This window comes from Triturus cristatus, chromosome 2_1 (assembly GCF_964204655.1).
Source record: "Triturus cristatus chromosome 2_1, aTriCri1.1, whole genome shotgun sequence".
Taxonomy (NCBI): Eukaryota; Metazoa; Chordata; class Amphibia; order Caudata; family Salamandridae; genus Triturus; species Triturus cristatus.
In genome coordinates, this window is record NC_140581.1 from 996,132,779 (window position 1) to 996,154,473 (window position 21,695).

Here is a 21,695-nt window from a genome sequence, read left to right on the forward strand (position 1 = left end):
CTGGCGTATTCCACGCCCAATCTTAAACATGGGTGTACATTCACCTTGCGGTCCATAACAGACACATGCTCTTAGTTTGGAATATAGGCGAGCTAGAAAGAAGACGATACCCTCCGGGGCCCCCATTTCTAGCAACTTTTCCCAGAGAATTCCGTGATCCACCAGATCAAAGGCACTACTTAGATCCGCAAAGCAGAGGTAAATAGTGCCGGTCTTAGCCAAAGTGTATTTACCGACGAGCAGTTCTAAATTTAGACACTGCTCGATCGTACCACGACCCTTCCTGAAACCAAACTGGCTCTCAGCTAAAATACCATTTTCCTCTGCCCATTCCTCCAATCTCACCAGGAGCACTCGGCTCATAACTTTTACAGAAGAATCCAGCAGGGAAATTGGTCGATAGTTCTTGGCTTCCCCACGATTGCCTTTCTTAAAAATTGGGATTAGGATGGATTCTTCCCAGGTCGGGGGCATCTCGTTACTGACGGCTGCATTAAAGATATTGGTAAGCAGGGGCCCCCATATATCTGGGACCAATTTATACACATCAATTGGGACCCCATCTGGGCCTTGTGCTTTCCCCCCTTTACTGTCCCGTATACTATCTAAAACCTCTTGTACCGTAAAATTTAATGGAATATGCGGCCATCTATTCCCTGAAACTTTAGATGCACCATCTGACTGGAAAATTTTAGAAAAATGCGAGATCCACTCAGCCTGCATGACGTTGGAAGTTAATTCCGGAATTTTGTCATCTTTAAGAAATGGAGAATTGACAGTATTCCAGAACAGGGATCAGTTGTTCAATTCACTTATAAGGTCCCAAAGGCAAGACCTATTGGCTATGCCAATGCTTGTTTGCATTAGGACCCACCCTTACTATGCCACTTATGTTGGAAGCTTGCAGACCGCACATGCTTGCATATTAAGTTGTTGTTTATCTTCAGAGCACGCAGTCTTAGCTGCAGTGTATGAAGCACCTCTATTGTCGCACATTGAGGAAAGCAATTTGAGGGAACATTGCACACAATATAAGATAGAATGCCACAAAATGCAGAGATTGTTTAATCTAAAATAAGGGCTTTCAGTGGAAATATATTTTTAGTAATCCGCAAACTACATTTATACAAACCTTTTTTACAAGTAATGTTTACATCTTTCCATGCACTTCGATGCTTGGGGTTAGCCGTGAGAAAGTGTCACTGTATTAGTGTCACAAATGCGCTTTAAAAAAGAGAGCAATTTTAACCTCAAAAGCTAATCTAAAATTCAACCACCCTAGTTTCTTTCGTTTTGAAAAGTTGACAGGTACATTGCGAAGGACAGCGTCGCACACACGAGCCTTGTTTTATTTTAGCTTAAAAAGTTATGCTTCTGCATATGCGTTTTCCTTCCCATGTCACAATTCAAAGTTCCGCATGAGAAGTTCTCTGATTTTAGCTGCTGCGAAGTCCGCTTTCTATGCAAAATGTAAACAGCCCCGTATTGCTTGTCTCTTTTCTCGCGAGAGGTACTCCGAGCTATGTGAATTCTCTGGGCGGAAGTTCTTTCTCTTTCCGGCGGCGGATCTCAGGCGAGCTGCGAGATGAAGGTGAGCTGGCGATTCTGGCAACCAAGACGGTTACGGACTCGGGAAATGTTGTGGTCAGCGGGTTGAGTTGGTCTCGGGGGCGCTAACCGAGAATCTTCGGGGGACTTGCAGCGCTGCGTTGAGGAGGATGGAGGTGGATGGAGTGAGGTAGTAAGAAAAGCCGGGCTCCCTCTCCAAGATGGCGGCCTCCTGCAGTTGGAGGCACGGGCTGCAGACAGATCCCATGGCGGGAGCAGTCTTTTCAACAGGAGGTCTTAGCATGGGACGGTAGAGCTAGGAGAACTACAGATCGTGCGCTTAATGAAGTAAGGTGCTTTGGTATCCTGTATTGTACATTTTTACCTGTAGGCAGCTCTTGTCGTAGACCCGATCTGCCACAGTGACAACAGTGTGTCATCCTACGTTTTAAGTAGACGCCCGGCTTTTAGAACAGGTCCTTGTCTAGCTTATAACCTCCGCGTGTGACTTGGCACTTTAGTATTTGCAGACCTACAGCATATAATGGTGTAATGACAACATCTCCGTTTTCCTTGGAGCGGTTATGGTCCTGTTCGATTTTTTTGGGTGTTCAGTCAAAGTATTTATCTTTTTAACACCCAAAAGCAAGCGATTCTCTTGTCTACAACAGTAATTGGGCGTGTATATATACGCACGCTTGTGTTCTCGGCTGGACATGTGGACATCAGTCAGATGTACACACATCGGGGCGCGTTTGTTTGAATATTGCCAGCAATGGACGAGGAGGGCCTGTCATCTTAGCTGCTATTTGCGCACGTGGCAGTTGAAAGCCACGTGTTTTCAAGTTTCGGAACAGAATGCAATCTCCGTTTTTGCGATCCCCGTTAAAAGTAGCTTAAACATGTTCTGCCTAGTGAAACGTCCATTGTTTTCCTGTGACAGGTGTGAGACCAGGGCTCCTCGTAGGACTGAGGTGAAACTGCATGGAATGAGTTGGCGTGAACTGCGTGTGAGTCTTTATTAATGATATGTCTTTTTGTGCGCATTAGCTCAACATCTCCTTCCCGGCCACTGGCTGCCAGAAGCTCATCGAAGTTGACGATGAGCGCAAACTCCGAACTTTCTACGAGAAGCGCATGGCCACCGAAGTTCCTGCTGATCCCTTAGGTGATGAGTGGAAGGTGAGACGAGATTACGTGTTTATGCACTTTGGAGTGAGTGCACGGGAAGTAACTTGGAGGGGGTCGGGTGTGCTGTTGAAGATGTGTAACTTAATTGTTTTTGGAATGCAAGTGTTGAGCAATTTCTTCTTAGTATCGCTCCGTTTTCTATCCAGCAGAACAAGTAATTAAGTGAAATAACTTTGTATTGAGGTTCTCGTTGGTTACTCGTGTGTGAAATATGCGTGTGTTGTGCCTTTTATACGTGCCACATTGTGTTGCCTGCTTATTCAAACTCAGTTGTTTTTGTTTTACAAGTCCTTGCTATTGTCAGCTGATATTTTTGGAACGACTCACATATATCATGTAGGCTACAAGTTAATTGCTGCTTTTAAAATACATGTCGTTTGGGGTTAGTGACTGATTTACTGCTACCGGTGGTTAAATAGAGCAGCAGATTACAGTACATTTTGAAGCGTGTCATGTTATATTGGAATACTGTTGGACCCTTCACAGCTCAGATGGTTTCAGTACGGAATGGGGATGCTAATGTTATGTTAATGTATGAGTAACACACCTTTGGCCATCCTAAGCCCCAAATTGTCATGTTTTACTTGTCTAGGGGTATGTTGTCCGCATCAGCGGTGGCAATGACAAGCAGGGGTTTCCCATGAAGCAAGGAGTCCTGACCCACACTCGTGTCCGGCTGCTCCTTAGCAAGGGGCACTCCTGCTATCGGCCAAGAAGAACTGGAGAACGCAAGCGTAAATCTGTCCGTGGTTGCATTGTTGATGCCAACTTGAGCGTGCTCAACTTGGTGATTGTGAGGAAAGGTGAGATGCATTCTGTTTTTTAACCGTTAATAAACACGTCATGTTTTGGATAACGTCCATTCCCTGAGTGTAATGCAAGGTTTCATCAAGTGACTGAACGGCGAAATCTCAGAACCCATTCAAGTGTCTATTTTAGCAGTGACATAACTGTTGTGGATTTGCAGATGCTGGTGCAAATAACACCTGATTTTTGAGGACGCAGACTTTCGTTTCCTATTTTGCCATTGTATTCCAGCCCGCATTCTGCAGGGTCGTTGCCCCGTCAATTAATTGTGCTAAATGGAGGATAACGTCGTATGTCTTTATTAATACCTGATTGAGGTGTGGATTTGGAAAAAAAATATCCTTCAGCCCCTGTTCATATAAGATTCTCTTAGAACAGGGGGTTTCCAAGCTTTTCTGTGTTGAGAGCTACTTCTGCTCAAGGAAAGTCCTGCTGAGCTAATAGCATATGTTATCACTGTAAAATAGTGACGACGTGTGTTAACATTACACTGTGACCACTCTGAGCAGGATTGTCAGTAGTATCACCCAAGCATTCCAGTGAAGGTTACCAGCAGAAATAGCAGGAAATCATTTATCACTATTCAATGTCACCCCCTCACTAATGAAGTTACATTAAAATTATCAAATGCTCTGCGGCACAGGACAAAACTAGATCAGTAAGTCGTATCTCTTCCCCCCCCCCCCCCCCCCCCCCAACTCAGCTTGAATTCGCATTTGGCTATCAACTTTAAATGTGTTTTAGAAATAAAATATTTTGTCAGCATATTAGTTATTGAAAATATGCACATTTTTTCTACAAATACCACTTTCCATTTTGTGCAAACAAACTTAGTTTCCAGAATAAAAATCTTTTCTAAAAAACAAAAATGCCATTAAAATATCGGTTTTCAATTTTAGAAAACACACAATACACAAATCAGAACTATCATGTAAAAATGCCTCACATAGACAGATTCTGCTTAAAGTGCCCAGATATTACAATCATAGTTAATTGATGCTCACCATAGCACCATGGATGCTTTTGTAATGCGAATAATGCACACCGTTATACCAGGGCCAACGTACCAAGGCTGGGCGCCATAACCTCCTGGATGCTCAACCTAATTCAGTTATTGCCATTTTTAGGCAAGAAACAGTCATCATTTTGTCAGGGGTGGCTAAATGTAGGCCTGTCAATGATGGCAGCCGGTATGGGGAAACTACACTAAAAACTACCCATAATAGTCCAAGATGACCATTATTACAGCATGGGCACTATTATGCCATGAACGGAAACAATTGCACCCTTATGATGCAGGCCAGCATACACATTTGACGGTCCTTGGCTCTGGACGTAGCTTCCAGGAAACACGGTTTATTAGGAAGTGACACCATGTCAGACGGACACTTAAATGCAGATGAGGCTCTTATTTTTTATTTGCTCTGGATCCATACACTGCTCCTTTCAGCTCTTGGGTTGATCATGCTCCTAACAAATTTTCTTTCCGGCTCCCACAGTCTCAGACTTTGGTGGGTCAGCACTGATTACTGCTGTCATTCTTTGATAGTGCATTGTTTACATATGTGCTGAGACTGAAAGAGCAGGGCGTATAACATGGCCAATCTCCTTGTGATTTAGAGTTCGAGTGGATACAGACAGCCGTGCTGAGACTGAAAGAGCAGGGCGTATAACATGGGCAATCTCCTTGTGATTTAGAGTTCGAGTGGATACAGACGGCCATGTGGCAGTCCCGTAACCCAACTCAGTTTGTGTTTGAGTGTTATTATAAGGCTCTGCTATTGGGTTTGGTTGACTTTCACTCCAAGTGTTTTAAGATGAGCGGTGCTGCCTTCTTTAATATGCATAGACTCTGAGATTGACTTGGCTTGTCTTCAACTCTGAGAGCTACTTTCAGGGTACTGGCGAGCTACCAGTAGCTCACGAGCTACTCGTTGGAGACCCTTGTCTTAGAATGTATACTTGCGATGCCAGTATGTGGATGTTTTTATAATGTTAGTTTTTCCTTGTAGGCGAGAAAGATATTCCTGGCCTGACTGACAACACTGTCCCCCGTCGTCTTGGTCCAAAGAGAGCGAGTAGAATCCGCAAGCTCTTCAACCTTTCCAAGGAAGATGATGTCCGCCAGTATGTTGTGAGGAAACCCCTGAGCAAAGAAGGTAGGCATGCAAAACACTATCTAATCTATAGATAGTTTCATTAAGTCCTTCATCAATTTTCTGTCAATCTCTTGCATCTAATTTCTTATTCGGACCGACAATGACTGCATCTTGTAACAGCATTCTTTATTATGGTTCCACAACAACTGGGAGAGGTCGGTACCTCATTAAATGGCTTTACGTAGGGTTGCGCTATCATACATAAATAGACCTGACGCAGCTGCGCATAGCATTGGAGGATAAGGAATGGGAGAAAGTGGTGGAGTATCCGAAGATGGTATCCAGGAACGCGAGGTTCAAATACATCCAAGCCATAGGGCGTATCTTACACCGCACAGATTAGACAAGAGGTACCCAACTGCACAACATCATTGCCCCAGATGTTGATTAGAGGGAGCAGACCATATACATACGATATGGTCCTGCCACAGACTTGAAGGGTATTGGGATTCGAATAGACGCTATACGGCGGAGATGACACACAGGGAGTTACCTGCTACAATCGAGAGCTATATACTGGGATTAAGGAAGGGAGCTTCTGAATATAAAGTGCAGAATAGGTTTGTGAACTTGGCACTTCTACTGGCAGTGCGGGCGATCACTATGAGATGGAAATAGAAGATGCTGCCCACAATATACGCATGGCATACTGAAGTGGTGAGATGGGGGGGGGGGGGGAGCTGAGAGAGCAGCACTGAGAAGGGAGGAGGCGAGAGGGTTAAGGAGGAATCCTATTGCGATGGAGTGGGATGTCATGCTGGAGGCGGGTTGAGCCTTGGATATAGACTTAACTACCACTAATAACACGCAGAGTAGTATATGAGGACAGGATACGGGCAGACAAATGCGCAAACGTGAGGAAATGGCAAAGTGTATGATGTGTGTAGAAATTATGTACCGACCAACAGTGTCAACGGAAGATGGGTACGGGCCCAGGACGAAGGGGAGGGGATACCAGTGTTGTGGGTTGTACGTTATTTGTAGAGATGAGCACTATGGTAAGCAATTACGTGAGGAGGGATTAGCTGCGGAAAATTGACAGGATGCTATGTACTAATACAAGTCATATGAAAGAAGTACTATAAAAGGTCATGCCATTGTATATAACGTGCAAATTTTGAAAATCAATAAAACTAAGTTTTAAAAAAAATGGTTCCACAACAACTGACTGCGCCGGGATTAGGGAAATGGGTAAATATTAAGTTAGAAATAAACATAGAAGATCTAGGTTGTCTAGGCGGGTCGGAAGGATCTTTGTATCCAGTATAGCATGACGGAGAATGGTTTGAAAACATGCAAGTGTCTCTAGGAGTGTGTTTGCACCCATCCCGGGTTTGGAGATTTTGTCATAGTTTTTTGACAGCATTTCTGTAGCTGGGAGAGCGCTCTCGTACTGCAGCCACATCTTTGACTTGTAAAATATTTTATATGCCAAGCTAATTTCAGCCACATCGCCAAATGGCAAGTTTACCTTTGGGATGCTACCCATCCTACCTACCATCCCGTTGCCCAGGGGTAAAATAAGGATTCAATTGTAAGTTTCTCTTGCTCCAATTTTATTTGTGTATTAATTAATAGGTAAAATTCTGTTTGGGGACTACCTCTATGATTACTAGATGTAAAATACTGACCGCGTAAGTCTTGTTTGCTTGTCACCTGCCATTAAGGTCTTTCGTATAGATGTGAGAAACGTACGCTCACATAAAGCTATGTTTGCAGGGATGGTTTGCTTGCTGGCTTAGTTGCCTACCTGCGTCTCTGATACCTAGGTTCAAATTTACCAAAACTTGGACTCTTCATTACAAATGTGCATTATATTGTATGTCCATGAGCTATGCAGTCTACTTTTCAGGGTACTTGTCACCATCCTTCTGCTCTGAATACCCTGATCTTTTATTAGGTTTAGCCGTGACGGCACATGGGCTGTCTTTGCGAGACACGCTGGCATCCAGTTGACGTGCAACCCTGCCATAGTTGACAGTTTGTCACGGCCTGCAGACTCCATGTCCTCTTGTGTTTAGCCCTCCCCTGGAGAATGTATGAAATGGTCGTCGATCCATTGCTCCAGTTTTTGGAGCTACTTTTCTTTGTGTTCAAGCACTTCAAATAAGTGCTTGGGTTTTCATCTGTCCATGTAGCTTCTATTCCTGTACGCCCGCCCCCCACCCATGTTGCTTCTCTTCCCCCCCCCCGCCCTCAATGCCACTCTGCTATTCTCCGCTTAATGCCACTACACTCAGACACTATATTGCATTCTCTGCCGGTGCACTTTACGCCATACCACTCCATTCTACTCTGCCACTTTACTTTGCACTACTGTGCATTACACCACTCTATGCCAGTGCATTCTAGGCCACCCTACTCTGCGCCATTCCACTCTGCCACGGTACGTTCAACATGGCTAAAAGACATAAAGCCAATATCTGTGGCAAAGGAGAAACCTATTGGCTTTGCCAATGCGTTATTAAATATATTTAAATTGTTTCAATTTTCTTGCCTACCACTATCTGCCCTTACGCAATACTATTCGTTCTACTGCATCTCTTGAAAGAAACATCAGAGGTGCTGCGCTGCTCATGGGAGTTAGATTTATTCCATATCTGCAGTAAGAATTTATTTTTTCAGTTTGTAACTTGTTTCCCTAATAGTTTAAAGAAAATCATTTTAACAAACTTCGTCTCCTTTTTGCAGGCAAGAAACCTAGAACAAAGGCACCCAAAATTCAGCGTCTGGTGACTCCCAGAGTACTGCAGCACAAGCGCAGGCGTATTGCTCTGAAGAAGCAGCGCACCAAGAAGAACAAGGAGGAGGCCTCCGAGTATGCCAAACTTCTGGCCAAGAGAATGAAGGCAAGTGTTTTATTACGGTTTATTTATCGATCCGTAAAGGATGAAAGGTGGAGATGGCCTTGCTGGAACTCAACTGCGTGACTTGCTGGTCACAGCAGTGTCTGCATTAAGCATATAACTGTACAGCTTGCGATTGTCAACAGCAGGGCTTGCATTTCATGATATTGTTGTGGTCGGTTGTACCTTCACGTTTTTATCAATGTAACCTCGGCTCAAGGTCAATAACTTGAGTATTAACACAGATACACTTTAACTATCTGTTTTAGGCATTGCAAAATGTTTTTGAAAGGAGGGGAAAAAAACAATAGTTTAGAAATACTGCATACCACTACAGATCAGCTTTTTGGAAATTGGTCTGTAATGAATGCACTGTGCTGTTTCGTGTTTTTTTTTTTTTTTTTTTTTTTTTGCTCTTGTATACATTGCATCCCAGAGTGCTACTTTCCTAACCTAGGCTCCGTGTTTGAGATGTCTTTATCAAAGTAGTCTTGCGCTTTAAATGAGATTGCCTCCGATTGGTTTCATAAACACTAATGCTGACCCTGTTCCACCGTGCAGGGGTTGTACGATCAGTGTATGGAGTTGTCTCAACTTCCTGTCATTAGGGCTGACTTCATAGTCTATCTCCCATATAGCCCGACTTTTAGGTCGGGCCTGGGTGGCGCATGCACTGCTCTGCGAAGCATGCTGAATTAAGGTATGGAATAGAAGCTCCGCCCAACTTTTCAATTGGCTCCCGTTACGTTGCTTTTCATTCGTGAATAGGCTTAGTAGTCCCTCCTTGGTACCGCCTTGTCTGCATTTGTATTCTCCTATAAGGACTGGACTTTTTTCTTGTGGTGTTACATGGTCTGCCTTATGCAGTCGGTGGGCACTATTTTGTTTAATCTACCCCTATTCCACAGACGACATCACAGCATGCCGTCCACTTTTATATTGTTATTAGTAATGTGATTATATACAGCGCGGTCTGCTTTAATTATAGTGGCAACGCGTATTTAATTTACAGTGCAGCACACTTTCGCGGATTTATTAATTTAATTTACAAAGCTGTCCGCCTTCACTTTAGCGGCTGCACTACTGAACCTGTAAGTATTTTTGGGGGGGGTGTGCCCCATATCACAGTTTCACTTTAATGTTGGCTGTGCCCCTTTCTTTAGACGCTGCTCACTGTTACCTGAATATGGCGAGCAGCGTCTAACGAAAGGGCACTGCCACCATTAAAGTGGCTTCGCATTTGCGAGAGTTTGAGCTGTTAACGTTCCAAATGAAAATGCCTTTTATAGATGTTGCTTTTAAAAACCTAAATAAAAGGCATTGTCAACGCTCGCATATGCGAGACCTATTGCATTGAAAATGCTTGTTGCTGTTTGTAGTAAAGTCTGTTTTGTGTACAGTTTTATATCCTAGCCAGTTCTCCAGTTTTGAGTTGCCTCGTGGTATAAGGCTGGCAGTGAGTAGACCCTAGCCGGGTGTTTATGGTGGTTTGTTAGCATCTCTCCTGTCTGTCACTTGGTTGTACCCATAGACTGATGTTGTAGCTTTAGTTTGGCCTCACTAGGCTAGTGTACATTAAATGCTGCATTTGTTTGAGGGTCCAGTGGGAGTGCTTTTTGCATTCACTCTTTGTGCTCTGTCCCCGCTGTTATTGTACCGTTATGAGGCTTATCGCAGTGTTTTATTGGGCCAAAAGTCTCCTGGCGCGTGTTAATGTCAAGTAAAGGTCATGTTTCTCTTCCAAGTATGTGGCCTCCTTGGCTGTGTTTGCAACTCATCACAGTGAATTGTGCAGTGGTTGTTTGAGGGTTTAATGTTTGGATTTGCCCAGTTTAGTGGGCTCTTGCAACCATGCTACGTCAGTTGTTGTGAGACTTAAACATTTGAGTGGTTATGTGCTCGATATTATAACAAGCATTTGCAATGCAATAGGCCTCGCATCTACAAGAGTTTGAGCTATTGCCATTGTATAGGACAATACCTTAAACTCTTGTAAATGCGAGACCTGTTTCACTTCATAGAAGCAGCCCCCATAGCCCGAGGCTGCTTGAAAGTAAAAGCGTGCATGGTGAGGTAAGCACGTCATGCCTGCAGTAGGAGAAACTCATTAAAGAAAATAGTGCTTACAGACTAAGACCTATCGTGTCGCAACAGAAGTAAAAGGGCCAGTCGCCACGGGAGGTTACAAATGCAGACAAGGCAGTAAAGGTGGGACTAACAAGCCTAATAACGACTGGGAAGCCAGCATTTACAAAGGATAATGACAAGCCAATAAAATGTGGGCGGGGCTGCAAAGCCATACTCCAATACTCTAGGCTCAACCTAAAAATACAACTGCCTGTGCTTAATGTATGTTCACCAAAAAGAGCGTGCTTCTAAGACGAAGATGGGTATTTTCAAAACTCCTAGCGTAACTTTGAAGAAAACTTGCATTTAAAAAAAAAAAATAACGGTAATATTTGAGTGTTAAATCATGCAGTGTTCGAAATGTATTACTAATATTGGTATTACCTTGTTGTCATGGTAATTGCAGCAATGGCTGTTGTGTATTACCCTCGTAAAGGCATCCGTATTCTCATACCTAATAGTTTTTTATTTAATAACATTACTGTGACATCTATGCGTGATGCACTGAGATGATCATTGCAGCTAATCTTGCATATGGGGCCCACTAATGTTATCTTGTCTGTGGTCACTGTTACAACGCTAATTTTAGTAGCGCAGTTTGATTTTCATTTAATACAAGTAGCATTTATTACACATTGAGACCTCTGTTCTACTGTATATTCATTGCTGCAGATGGTGTGTTCTTGCATTCATTCGCTTTGTGCGGGCTGTCACCCTTAACCGTTAACCTTTGATTATGGGGGTTTATCCCCAGGGTTTTCAACCGTGCAGTGTCTGCATTATAGATTATTCCAGCACTGGAGACGAGTTTAGTGATTATTCACATTTTCTACTGAACGGTTGCCATTATGCCGAACTGCAAAATTTGAATGTTTACAAACGTATTAATATTCCTCTGCATGTTGTACTTAATTACCCTGCATACCGAAGTCCACAAGCTTAGCTCCTGACCACTGAAACCGACCACCTGGTTGGACCTGTTTGCATCCATCTCGGGGTTTTTCCCCGCGTAGATCTTGTTTGTGACATCTGAGATTTATGTGGAACAGTGTAGGAGAGTGAGTCGGAGAATACTTTATTTTAGCTGAGAGTGCGAATATACTTTGTTTCAGCTTTATGCGATATGAACAAGTTACTTACCTTCGGTAACTATGTATCTGTAAGAAACATTAGTTGGTTAGATTCCTCGCCTTAGAATATCCCCAGGCGTCAGACTGGATCCGGAAGATTTTTCGTCCGCAATACCCCTTGCGCGCCGCTAGGCGTTGTCTGCGGGTCCGTCGTCGTGCGCCGGAATGCCGTCGGGGTACTTAAACGCCGCCCTCGCGCGCTGACGTCGGTTCTTGTACATAGCTTTCCGCGCCAGGAACGCAGCGCCATGCAAAGACCGACACTGGTGCCAAAAAATAAAATCTAGGGGCCTGAAAAGGATAACCTTAACCCTAGATGTCAGTTCGCAGAACGGGGAGGATGGGTGGGTCGGTGAGGAATCTAACTAATGTTTCTTACAGATACATCGTTACCGAAGGTAAGTAACTTGTTCATCTGAAAGAAACACGTTAGTTAGATTCCTCACCTTAGAAAAGATACCCAAGCAATACCATCCCCGGTGGTGGGTCTGCGAACCAAGATCACACCAGAAAGTCCTGGAGGACAGAACGGCCAAAGAAGATAACCTTTCAAGGTGCCCAGGGCAGAGCCCTGCCGGGCCAAAGAAAGAAGAAAGAGGGGCAGAAAGGGGATCCACAGCCTTTGCTGTGCACCATGCCACAAATTTGTTCCACCGGCAGGCGTATACCGTCTTTGTGGAGGGACGCCTGGCTGCCAGAATGATATCACAGATTTCAGGAAGCAAGTCAAATGGCATCAACTGCCGCCGCTCAATCTCCACGCATGGAGGTGGAGGCTGGACAGGTTCGGGTGGAGGACCGTCCCCTGCTGCTGCGACAGAAGATCCTCCCGAAGGGGCAGACATATCGGGAGGATCGGTCAACATACTGAGTAGCTCGGGATACCAGTACCTTCGTGCCCAATCCGGAGCCACCAAGATGACTTGGGCCCGGTCGTGCCTGATCTTCTTCAGCACTCTGGGCAGAAGTGGTATAGGCGGAAAGGCGTACAACAGACCACAACTCCACTCGTGACGAAAAGCGTCGCCGAGCGAAGTGCCGCCTTGGAAATTCCAACGCGCAGAACTGCTGACATTGCGCGTTCTCTTCGGTGGCGAATAGATCTAGCCAAGGCTCTCCCCACTGCTGAAAGAGACCTTGCGCCACTTCGGAGTTCAGACGCCATTCGTGATCCATCATGCACCGGCGGCTGAATTAGTCTGCTCTGGCGTTCAGAGAGCCCGCCAGATGTTGAACCACTAGGGTGACGCCCTGGTGTTCCAGCCATGTCCAGAGGCGCAGAGCCTCCTGACAAAGGGTCCACGACCCCACCCAGCCCTGTTTGTTGCAATACCACATGGCGGTGGTGTTGTCCGTGAACACCTGCACGACACTTCCCCTGACAGAGAGAAGGAAGGCTTTCAGTGCAAGTCGGATCGCTCTCAACTCCAACAGGTTGATGTGGAGACGAGACTCCGCCGGAGACCAGAGGCCTCTGATCTCCGCCTCTCCCATATGGCCACCCCATCCCAGGAGGGACGCATCCGTCACTACGACATGCTCTGGTTGGGGAAGGGAGAGGCTCTTGCCCTTGACCCAATCGCGGTCCGTGAGCCACCACTGCAACTGCTGTGCAGTGCCCTCCGAGATCAAGACATGGTCGGACAGGTTGCCGTGATGCTGGGCCCACTGAAACTTCAGGTCCCACTGCAGAGCCCGCATGCGCCGCCTGGCGTGATGCACTAGTAGGATGCAGGAGGCCATCAGCCCCAGAAGCCGCAACACTAGCCTGACCGAAACCCAGGATAGAGGCCGAAAGATGGGAATCAGGGCCTGAATATCCCGGACCCGCTGTTCCGGCGGATAGACCCGGAACTGCGCCGAATCGAGAACCGCGCCGATGAAGAGGAGCTTCTGAGAGGGACTCAGGTGTGATTTCGGCACGTTGATGGAAAATCCCAGCAAATGCAGGAGATCCGCCGTAGTCTGGAGGTGGGAGACGACTGTCTGGGGCGAGCCCGCCTTCAACAACCAGTCGTCGAGATAGGGGAAGACTGGAACCCCTGATCTGCGCAGATGAGCTGCGACCACCGCCATCACTTTCGTGAACACCCGAGGGGCACTGGTGAGGCCGAAGGGGAGCACGGTAAACTGAAAGTGCTCTTGGCCCACCGTGAACCGCAGGTAACGCCAGTGGGCCGGCAGGACGGGGATGTGGAAATAAGCGTCCTGCAAGTCCAACGCTACCATCCAGTCTCCAGGGTCTAGGGCAGCTAGAACCTGAGCCAAAGTTAACATCTTGAACCTTTCCTTCCGGAGGAAGGCATTGACGTTCTGGAGGTCCAAGATAGGGCGTAGACCCCCTTTGCCCTTCTTGGGAACCAGAAAGTAGTGGGAATAACAACCACGACCTACTTCTGGGCTCGGAACGCACTCGACGGCCCCCTTGGCCAAGAGGGCCGAATCTTCCTCGTGGAGAAGATTCAAATGATCCCCCGAGATACGGAGGTGCTGCGGTGGCATGGCTGGAGGGGTCGTCTCGAAGGGGAGGGAGTAGCCCCTTCGGACGATTTGCAGCACCCACCTGTCCGATGTGATGGACCGCCAGTGGAGCAGGTGATGGCGAACTCTGCCGCCCACTGGCGTGGAATGGGCCTGAAAGCTCGGACTAGGAAGGCTTTGAGGCGGATGCTGCCGGGGTGGATGTGGGCTGACCTAGTCGTCCTCCAGAACCGCCTCGGTGGAAACCACGTCCGCGACCGCGCGCAGGTTGGTTTTGCGGCTGGTGGCTAGGCGCACGTGAGGAGGCACCCCTTCCTTGGCCACAAAAGAGGCGAAAGGCGGAAGTTTGCGACCGCGGGGCCGAGAGGCCCAAGGACTTCGCCGTAGCCCGGGAGTCCTTAAAGCGATTCAGCACACTGTCCGCTTTCTCGCCAAAAAGGTGAGTGCCATCAAAGGGCATGTCCATGAGAGTGCTCTGGACTCGCCCGAAAATGACGTGGACCGCAGCCAGGCGTGACGTCTAAGCGCCACTGTGGTAGAAATTGCCCTACCCAGCGAGTCCGTAGTGTCAAGCCCACATCGGATAGCATGTCGCGCTGCATCCCTCCCATCGGCCAGAGCCTGGGTAAGTCGTGTCCGGACCTCCTCCGGAACAAAGGGGCAGCACGTCCTCCACCGCATCCCACAGAGAGTGGGAATAACGGTCCAAGAGACAGGCGGTGTTCAACGACCGCAGGCCCAAACTAAGGGAGGAGAACAGCTTTTTGCCAAACTGTTCCAGTCTCTTGGAATCCCGGTCCGGCGGGGCGGTCGGGAAGGAGGATTGGGAGGTAGAGGCCTGGATACCCAGGCTCTCGGGGGTCGGGTGTTGGGACAGAAAACTGGGGTCGCCCGGAGCAGGGCGGTGGCGCCTGGCGACGTTCCTGTCCACAGGAGGAACTGTGGAGGGCTTGGACCAGGTGCCCTGCAGAACGTCAATGAGGGCCTCATTGAATTGCAGCAGAGGCTCAGTGGAGCTTGCTGCAGACTGAAGCACCTCAGTAAGGACGTTAGTCCCCACAGCCACGGCAGGCAGCTCGAGCCCAAGGGCTGCGGCAGCCTTGCGCAGCACCACAGAGAAAGCAGCGCCCTCCTCCGAAGCCACAGTCGGAGGAGAGACGAATCCAGTGTCCGGAGAGGTATCCAGGCAACTGGCCTCCCCCAGTTCATCTGCCCAGTCCTGTGACATTTGAGCCTGAACGGCCATAGGATCCTCGGATCCCTCCCAGTTGTCCCCATCATCCGATTCCTGGTATACAGGAGGAAGGAGCGGAGCCGTGCGATAGACATAATGTGTCTCCAGCGGCGCCGAACGCGGCGTATATCGGCGCCGGGCCCGGAGCGGGGCTGAACTGGTGCTCGCCAACGAGCGGAGTCGGAGGTGGTACCGGTGTCGACGCCGGCGGAGGAGGCGTGACTAGGTCGACCGGCGTCGGCGGGGACTCGGGAACGGGTCCCTCAGGCGCTTGCGGCGTCGAGGCCGGAGCCGTCAACGGCGCCAGGGCCAGAGCCGCAGGCAAGGCAGCCCAGTCGGGTCCGCGGGGCCCGAAGGCGCGCCAGCGGGCGTCTACGGCGGAGCCAGGCTCCTCATGGCCGAGAGGAAGGCACTGACTGCCGCCGGCGTCGCGTCAGTCCCAGGGACCGGTGGGTATGGGGACTTGCGCGGCGCCTGCGGCTCCGCTGGAGCCGCGGGGGTGGAACCACCCTGACCCTCGGCCGAGTCGCGCGACCGGCGAGGGGAGTCCGAAGAGCGGTGTTGCCTCTTGGACTTCTTGGAGTGCTTCGACTTACCCGAAGACTTGGATCCCGACGACCGATGATGACGTCGGCTGCGGCTCCGCGACCGATCCTTGGACCTCCTCCTGGACGGGGATCGAGAGGGGCTTGGAACCGAGTGGCGAATCTCGAAGCTTACGGGACCGCTCCCGTCTAGCCTTCGAGGTCAGGGCCTTGCAGTCCGAACAAGACTCTGCGTCGTGGTCGAGGCCCAAGCAGTAAAGACACCGGCGGTGATGGTCCGTAACCGACATCAAGCCGCTACAGTCAGCACAGGCTTTAAAACCAGGCATCCTACGGGCACCGGAGTCGAGACAAGATCAAAAAGGATCGAAAAAAGTTAGTCAAAAAGTGACTAAAGGGGTAGCTCTCCCGGATCTGCGCTTACTGGCGCGGAAAAAAGAACTGACGTCAGCGCGCGAGGGCGGCGTCTAAGTACTCCGTCATTCCGGCGCACAACGACGCTGACGACGGACGCGGAGCCGCAGACGACGCCTAGCGACGCGCAAGGGGTATTGCTGATGAAAAATCTTCCGGATCCAGTCTGACGCCTGGGGATATTCTAAGGTGAGGAATCTAACGTATTTCTTTCAGATCAATTACTACTTGTCTTTGTGCAGTGCTGCGGAAATGGCAGCTTGGATGCGATTACTAGCTAATTTGCTCGGGACAATTACTGATGTGCAAATTTTCTTTTTTACTAGAGTCGCATTTATAGGCTCCTTTTTGCGAGTAAACTGACTTTAAAAAAAAAAAAAAAAGTTCAAATCATAGACAAAAGTAATGGGCTATCAACTCTTTTCCAAGCTTAGTTTGTCAACTTACTGTTTATTTGCCTGGTTGATGCAGATTCTTTTATAGAACTAAAAGCATCGTTCTCTCTTAAATCGGGCCGAGATCTTGCACATGACCAAACTCCTCTTTCTAACACTGTAAACAAAGTGCAAGTGCTTTTATACTATAGAGCTAAAAATAGGGTTTGGAAAGTTTAGATTAATCATTTGTTAGAATGCTCAGTAAATAATTCAGTTTGCTAGTCCTAGAGCAAACCCTGAGGTGGTTTTAGTGAGACAGTACTGATATACAAATGCATTTCAGAAATGCAAAACATTTTGTAATCGTAAAAGGCGTAATTGATGGAGCCTGGAGTTGAGAATTAACCCCTTCCCTGCTCATGACGGAACCACTCCGTCATGAGCCACGGGTGCCGTGTGCTCATGGCGGAGTGGTTCCGTCATGCTGCGGCCGTTGGCTGCCGCTCCGCCCACGCTGCGCTGATTCCCCGCCTGTGCGGGCGATTAGCGCAGTGGGCGGAGTCATGACAGAATCACTCCGTCATGAGCACAGCTCAACCGTGGCTCATGACGGAGTGGCTCCGTCATGAGCACAGCGCTGCCCCCAAACCCCCCCCCCCCCCAGCGCTGCGGCGGAATTCCCGCCGCAGCCAAGGGGTTAAGACACTGAAGATTGTTTTTATCCTTTTTAGGTCTCGGCCTGACTTTTCTTTTTTGTGAACATGCAATGGTTTCAGTTCTTCGAGAGGCTTTTATTTCTGTGCATTATACTTCAGAGAGTATTTTGGATTTTTAGAATTTAAGTATGTCTTTTTACATTGTCAAACTATTACGATGATTTTAATTAGCTGAACCCCCCCCCCCCCCCCCCCCCCCCCACACACAGTACCACCCTAAAACACCGTCTATCTCTGGGCCCCTTATAGCCTCTCCCACATCTAAACTACACCTGTCCTTTACCCCTAAAGTCCACCCATTCCTGAACCATAAGTCTTCATCACCCCTATACTCTGCCATCACTGAATCTTAAACACTCAGCAGCCCTAATCTCCCCATCCATGAACTGTAGACTTTCAACATGCCACACAGTCAGCCTGAAAACCTTCACATCTATAAACTACCCCTATTCCTGATCCCTAAAAAAAACTTAACGTGTAAACTTCAACCTTCCCTAACCCCAGAAAACCAATCATCGCCCTTAAACATCACCCATCACTGAGCACAAAAAACCTGATGCCCCTAAACTCCCCCCTAACATTACTTTTAAAACGTTTCACTTTATTCATATTTTCTATCAAATTGATTTTTCATGATGTTTTCCACCAATATGGTTTCTCAGTTTCCCTTTTTCCATTTGTTCACATACATAGCTTGTATAAAAGATTCTGTCCAATTTGCGCTGTCTCACAATTGAAATTAAAAATGCTAGCAGTCGGGAAAGTGTATCTCGGGCTAATGGAGCAGAAGCTTAAAAGTTGAAGACATCTGACATACAGAAAAATGCAATATTAATACAAAATAGGTAATAAAATGGTAAGATAGCATCTATCTTTCAGGAAGAAATTGGCAGAGAGCAGCGACATTGAGTGTAAAGATACTGGAGAGCACTTGCAAAGGATTGTTAATAAATTAGCTTAAAGGAAAAATGTAGAAATGAATTCGCACCACAACCTTTTTTTTCTTTGCGTTTTATGTTAAGTAGTTCAAGGAGGACCTATTCTGCATTATTTAGGAGCCAGTGATGGTTCTGCTCATTGAATATTTTCTCACTTTTTCAGGAAGCCAAGGAGAAACGCCAGGAACAGATTGCCAAGAGACGCCGGCTGTCTTCACTGAGAGCCTCCACCTCAAAATCTGAGTCCAGTCAGAAATAAAACAAGCAAAATAAACTTTATTTTTTGTGGTCATATCTGTTGTAATTTGTGTTATTAACTCATCATTGCACTCCCGTTCTGCAAAGTCTGTTTTCGGGGTGATTCTCCTTGTCCCAGATGGCTGGCAGAAAGATAAATATTAAACTTTTATGAACAATCTTTGCAGGGAATGTTTAGGTAGGAAAAATTGTGAGGTGTACATCACTACTAAACTTAAAGAGATGTTTGTTAACTCCTCAGTGAACATCAATGACATTGTTCATGCATTGCCTAGAGATAGCCCATCATGCGTTTGCTGTTGATATGAAGGCTTGTTTATGTTTAGGTCTTGCCTAGACAGGGCATGCGCTGTTTTCGAGACGTGGTTTTCAATCTATGTGCTTTGAGCACTCCCATCACTTACTATTGGTAATTTCTTCTGCGGTTACAAATGTATTTGTTTTGGTTGGTTAATAGCATATATGTGTCCTGCCTTTGGGCTGTTTTGTTACGCCCTAGAGACTGCCCCTGCTACAAGGATCTTTTCACTATGGGCCATGTGTTTGCTTCAGTGCACTACTGTGTTTACTGCTCTCTCCTCGCTGCTAGCAGTTCACTTAATCTCAGTGTATTCCCACCACAATACCTCCCGCAGCTTATTCGCAGTGTCACATCCCGCCCCTCGGGCAGTTGAACGCCACCATCCGGTGCTTCCTGGCGCACACTTGAGCTTTGCTACAACTTTACCTCTACTTGGTTCACCCATCCATCATCATGTGCAGTGTAAGGTGGCGGGAGCCGGAATGGCCTCCCCCACACGATGGTAGCGCCCGTCTCCCCACTAGTTATGTGCACGGTGCAGCTAATTTTACTTTGAAGCCGAGTGCAGCATCCGCTTCACAGGTGTCTCACTTAATGTTTCAGCTCCATTCTATTTGTTGCACCCTTTATCTTGAGTGCAGCACCCGCTTCATGGATGCGATTGTTTCAGGACACTTTTTTTTTTTTTACTTTGAAGCTGAGCGCGGTGCTTCATGAACACCGTGCTGAATTTTTTGCCCCTTTCTATTTGTTGCCTTCTTTGTATTAAGTGCGGTGCCCATTTCACGGGCTCCATGGTTTATCTTGTTTTACATTGAAGTTCAAAATGGCGGTGTATTTGGGCCTTCGTCTATGCTTATCTTTTCAGCTAGTAGCCGTGTACTTTCTGTTATACAGAGCAGTTGAGTGAAACAGCGAAGCGAACAGCAGAGTTTTGGTAAATTTCATTTAACTTTTCTTTATTAACTCTTTTACTCGAATGTGGCACCTGACCACCATGTAGACATCTGTTGCTTTCCTTCTTTCTCTTTCATCAGTGTCGGTCTTGTTTAGATTCTACTTGAGTTTCTGGTTTTAACTTCCATTGCGTAGTAAGCGCATGATTTATTCAAGTACGTCCGCCCATTTGTGAGATTTTTGCCAATCACAAAAGCGAGGGTGCATTTCTCTCCAGCAGTTCACGTACCAAACCAGTAACATGACTGAAGCAAGCCCTGATTCCTTAAAACCCATGTAAAAGAACAACGGACCTAGGACGTAACCGTTAAATTTGTCTATTCAACTATGGCACAATCAGTCCTGTGTCGGAGCCTCATGCCCCAACAGATAATATCCAGATCACACATGGTCATTTACAATGCCAATAGCTTTAACTCAACCAAATGCGAGACCGATTGCATTTCCAATGCTGGTTTCCCTTAAGTGTCGGATAGCTCTGCCATCTTTTACCACTTGCTTATTAAAACTGTATTTTCAAAGAGTGGTAATTGACAAGCTTACTGGAATGCAACTGCAAACTGTTGACACATAATGCCATGCCTTTTTTAAATTGTATTTTCTAGTATAAATGTAACAGGACTTAACTACAAAGTACATTATTTGGTCAAGTAGGCCGCATGTGGCGATTGCTGTTCAAAACCAAGCCTAGTATGTTGCAACACGAGACAATCTGGGGTTTCTAAAATACCAGCAGGCTGTACCAAACATCCACATATTTAATGTACGGTCTTCATAGAGATTGGTCTGCTCGGGCCGCAAATACTTCTGCTGCTTGCACAGTCATGAAGAGAAAGTTTTAAGGGTTTCATAAATCGTACTCCACACACGTGCACAAACTGTCCAGATATAAGAAATTCAGCTTTGTTAGCCCTGCAGAAAACACATCCATTGTTTACTACGTGCATAGTTTTAGAGAGCTTCTGTGTAGAGTGATTTAATGTGGAGTTAACCTACTCTGTGGAATGTGATTCAATCAATCATGTAGTCTGTAAAGCGCATTACATACCCGTAAGGGTTTCAAGGCGCTGGGGGGGGGGGGGGGGGGGGGTTGCTGTTGCTACTGGTCGAAGAGCCAGGTCTTGAGTTGTCTCCTGAAAGTCAGCAGGTCTTCGGTTTGTCGTGGGTAGAGGGGGAGGGTGTTCCCGGTCTTGGCGGCGCGGTGGGAGAAGGACCTGCCTCCGGAAGTTGTTCTACGGATGCGCTGGGCTGTGGTCAGCAGAGCGGAGTTTCTTGTTGGGTACGTAGGAGAGTCGACTGAGCTAGGCTGGCCCGGTCTTGTGGAGTGCCTTGTGTGTGTGGATCAGGAGCTAGAAGGAGATTCTCCTGTCTACGGGGAGCCAGTGCAGGTTAATCAGGTGGGGGGTGATGTGGTCGCGGCGCAGGAAGTTGAGGATCAGGCGTGCAGAGGCGTTCTGGATTCTCTGCAGTCTGTTGATGAGCTTGGACGAGGCTCCGGCGTAGAGGGCGTTTCTGTAGTCTAGTCTAGTCTGCTGCTGACTAGGGCCTGGGTGACTGTTTTCCTTGTGTTTGTCGGGCTCCATCTGTAGATCTTGCTGAGGGTGTTGAAGCAGGTGGAGGAGACTGCGTTGACTTGTTTGGTCATGGTGAGTTTTGAGTCGAGGGT

General features: G+C 47.3%; 1 protein-coding gene across 1 annotated transcript; it reads left to right on the forward strand.

The window, feature by feature from the left end:
* Positions 1 to 1,550: 1,550 nt before the first annotated feature.
* RPS6 (ribosomal protein S6) lies at positions 1,551 to 18,805 on the forward strand. The gene is made up of 6 exons (XM_085634581.1): positions 1,551 to 1,591; positions 2,599 to 2,730; positions 3,332 to 3,542; positions 5,559 to 5,705; positions 8,397 to 8,558; positions 18,681 to 18,805. The coding sequence occupies exons 1-6, from the start codon at positions 1,586 to 1,588 to the stop codon at positions 18,770 to 18,772; spliced, it is 750 nt and encodes a 249-aa protein (XP_085490707.1). The 5' UTR covers positions 1,551 to 1,585; the 3' UTR covers positions 18,773 to 18,805.
* Positions 18,806 to 21,695: the final 2,890 nt, after the last annotated feature.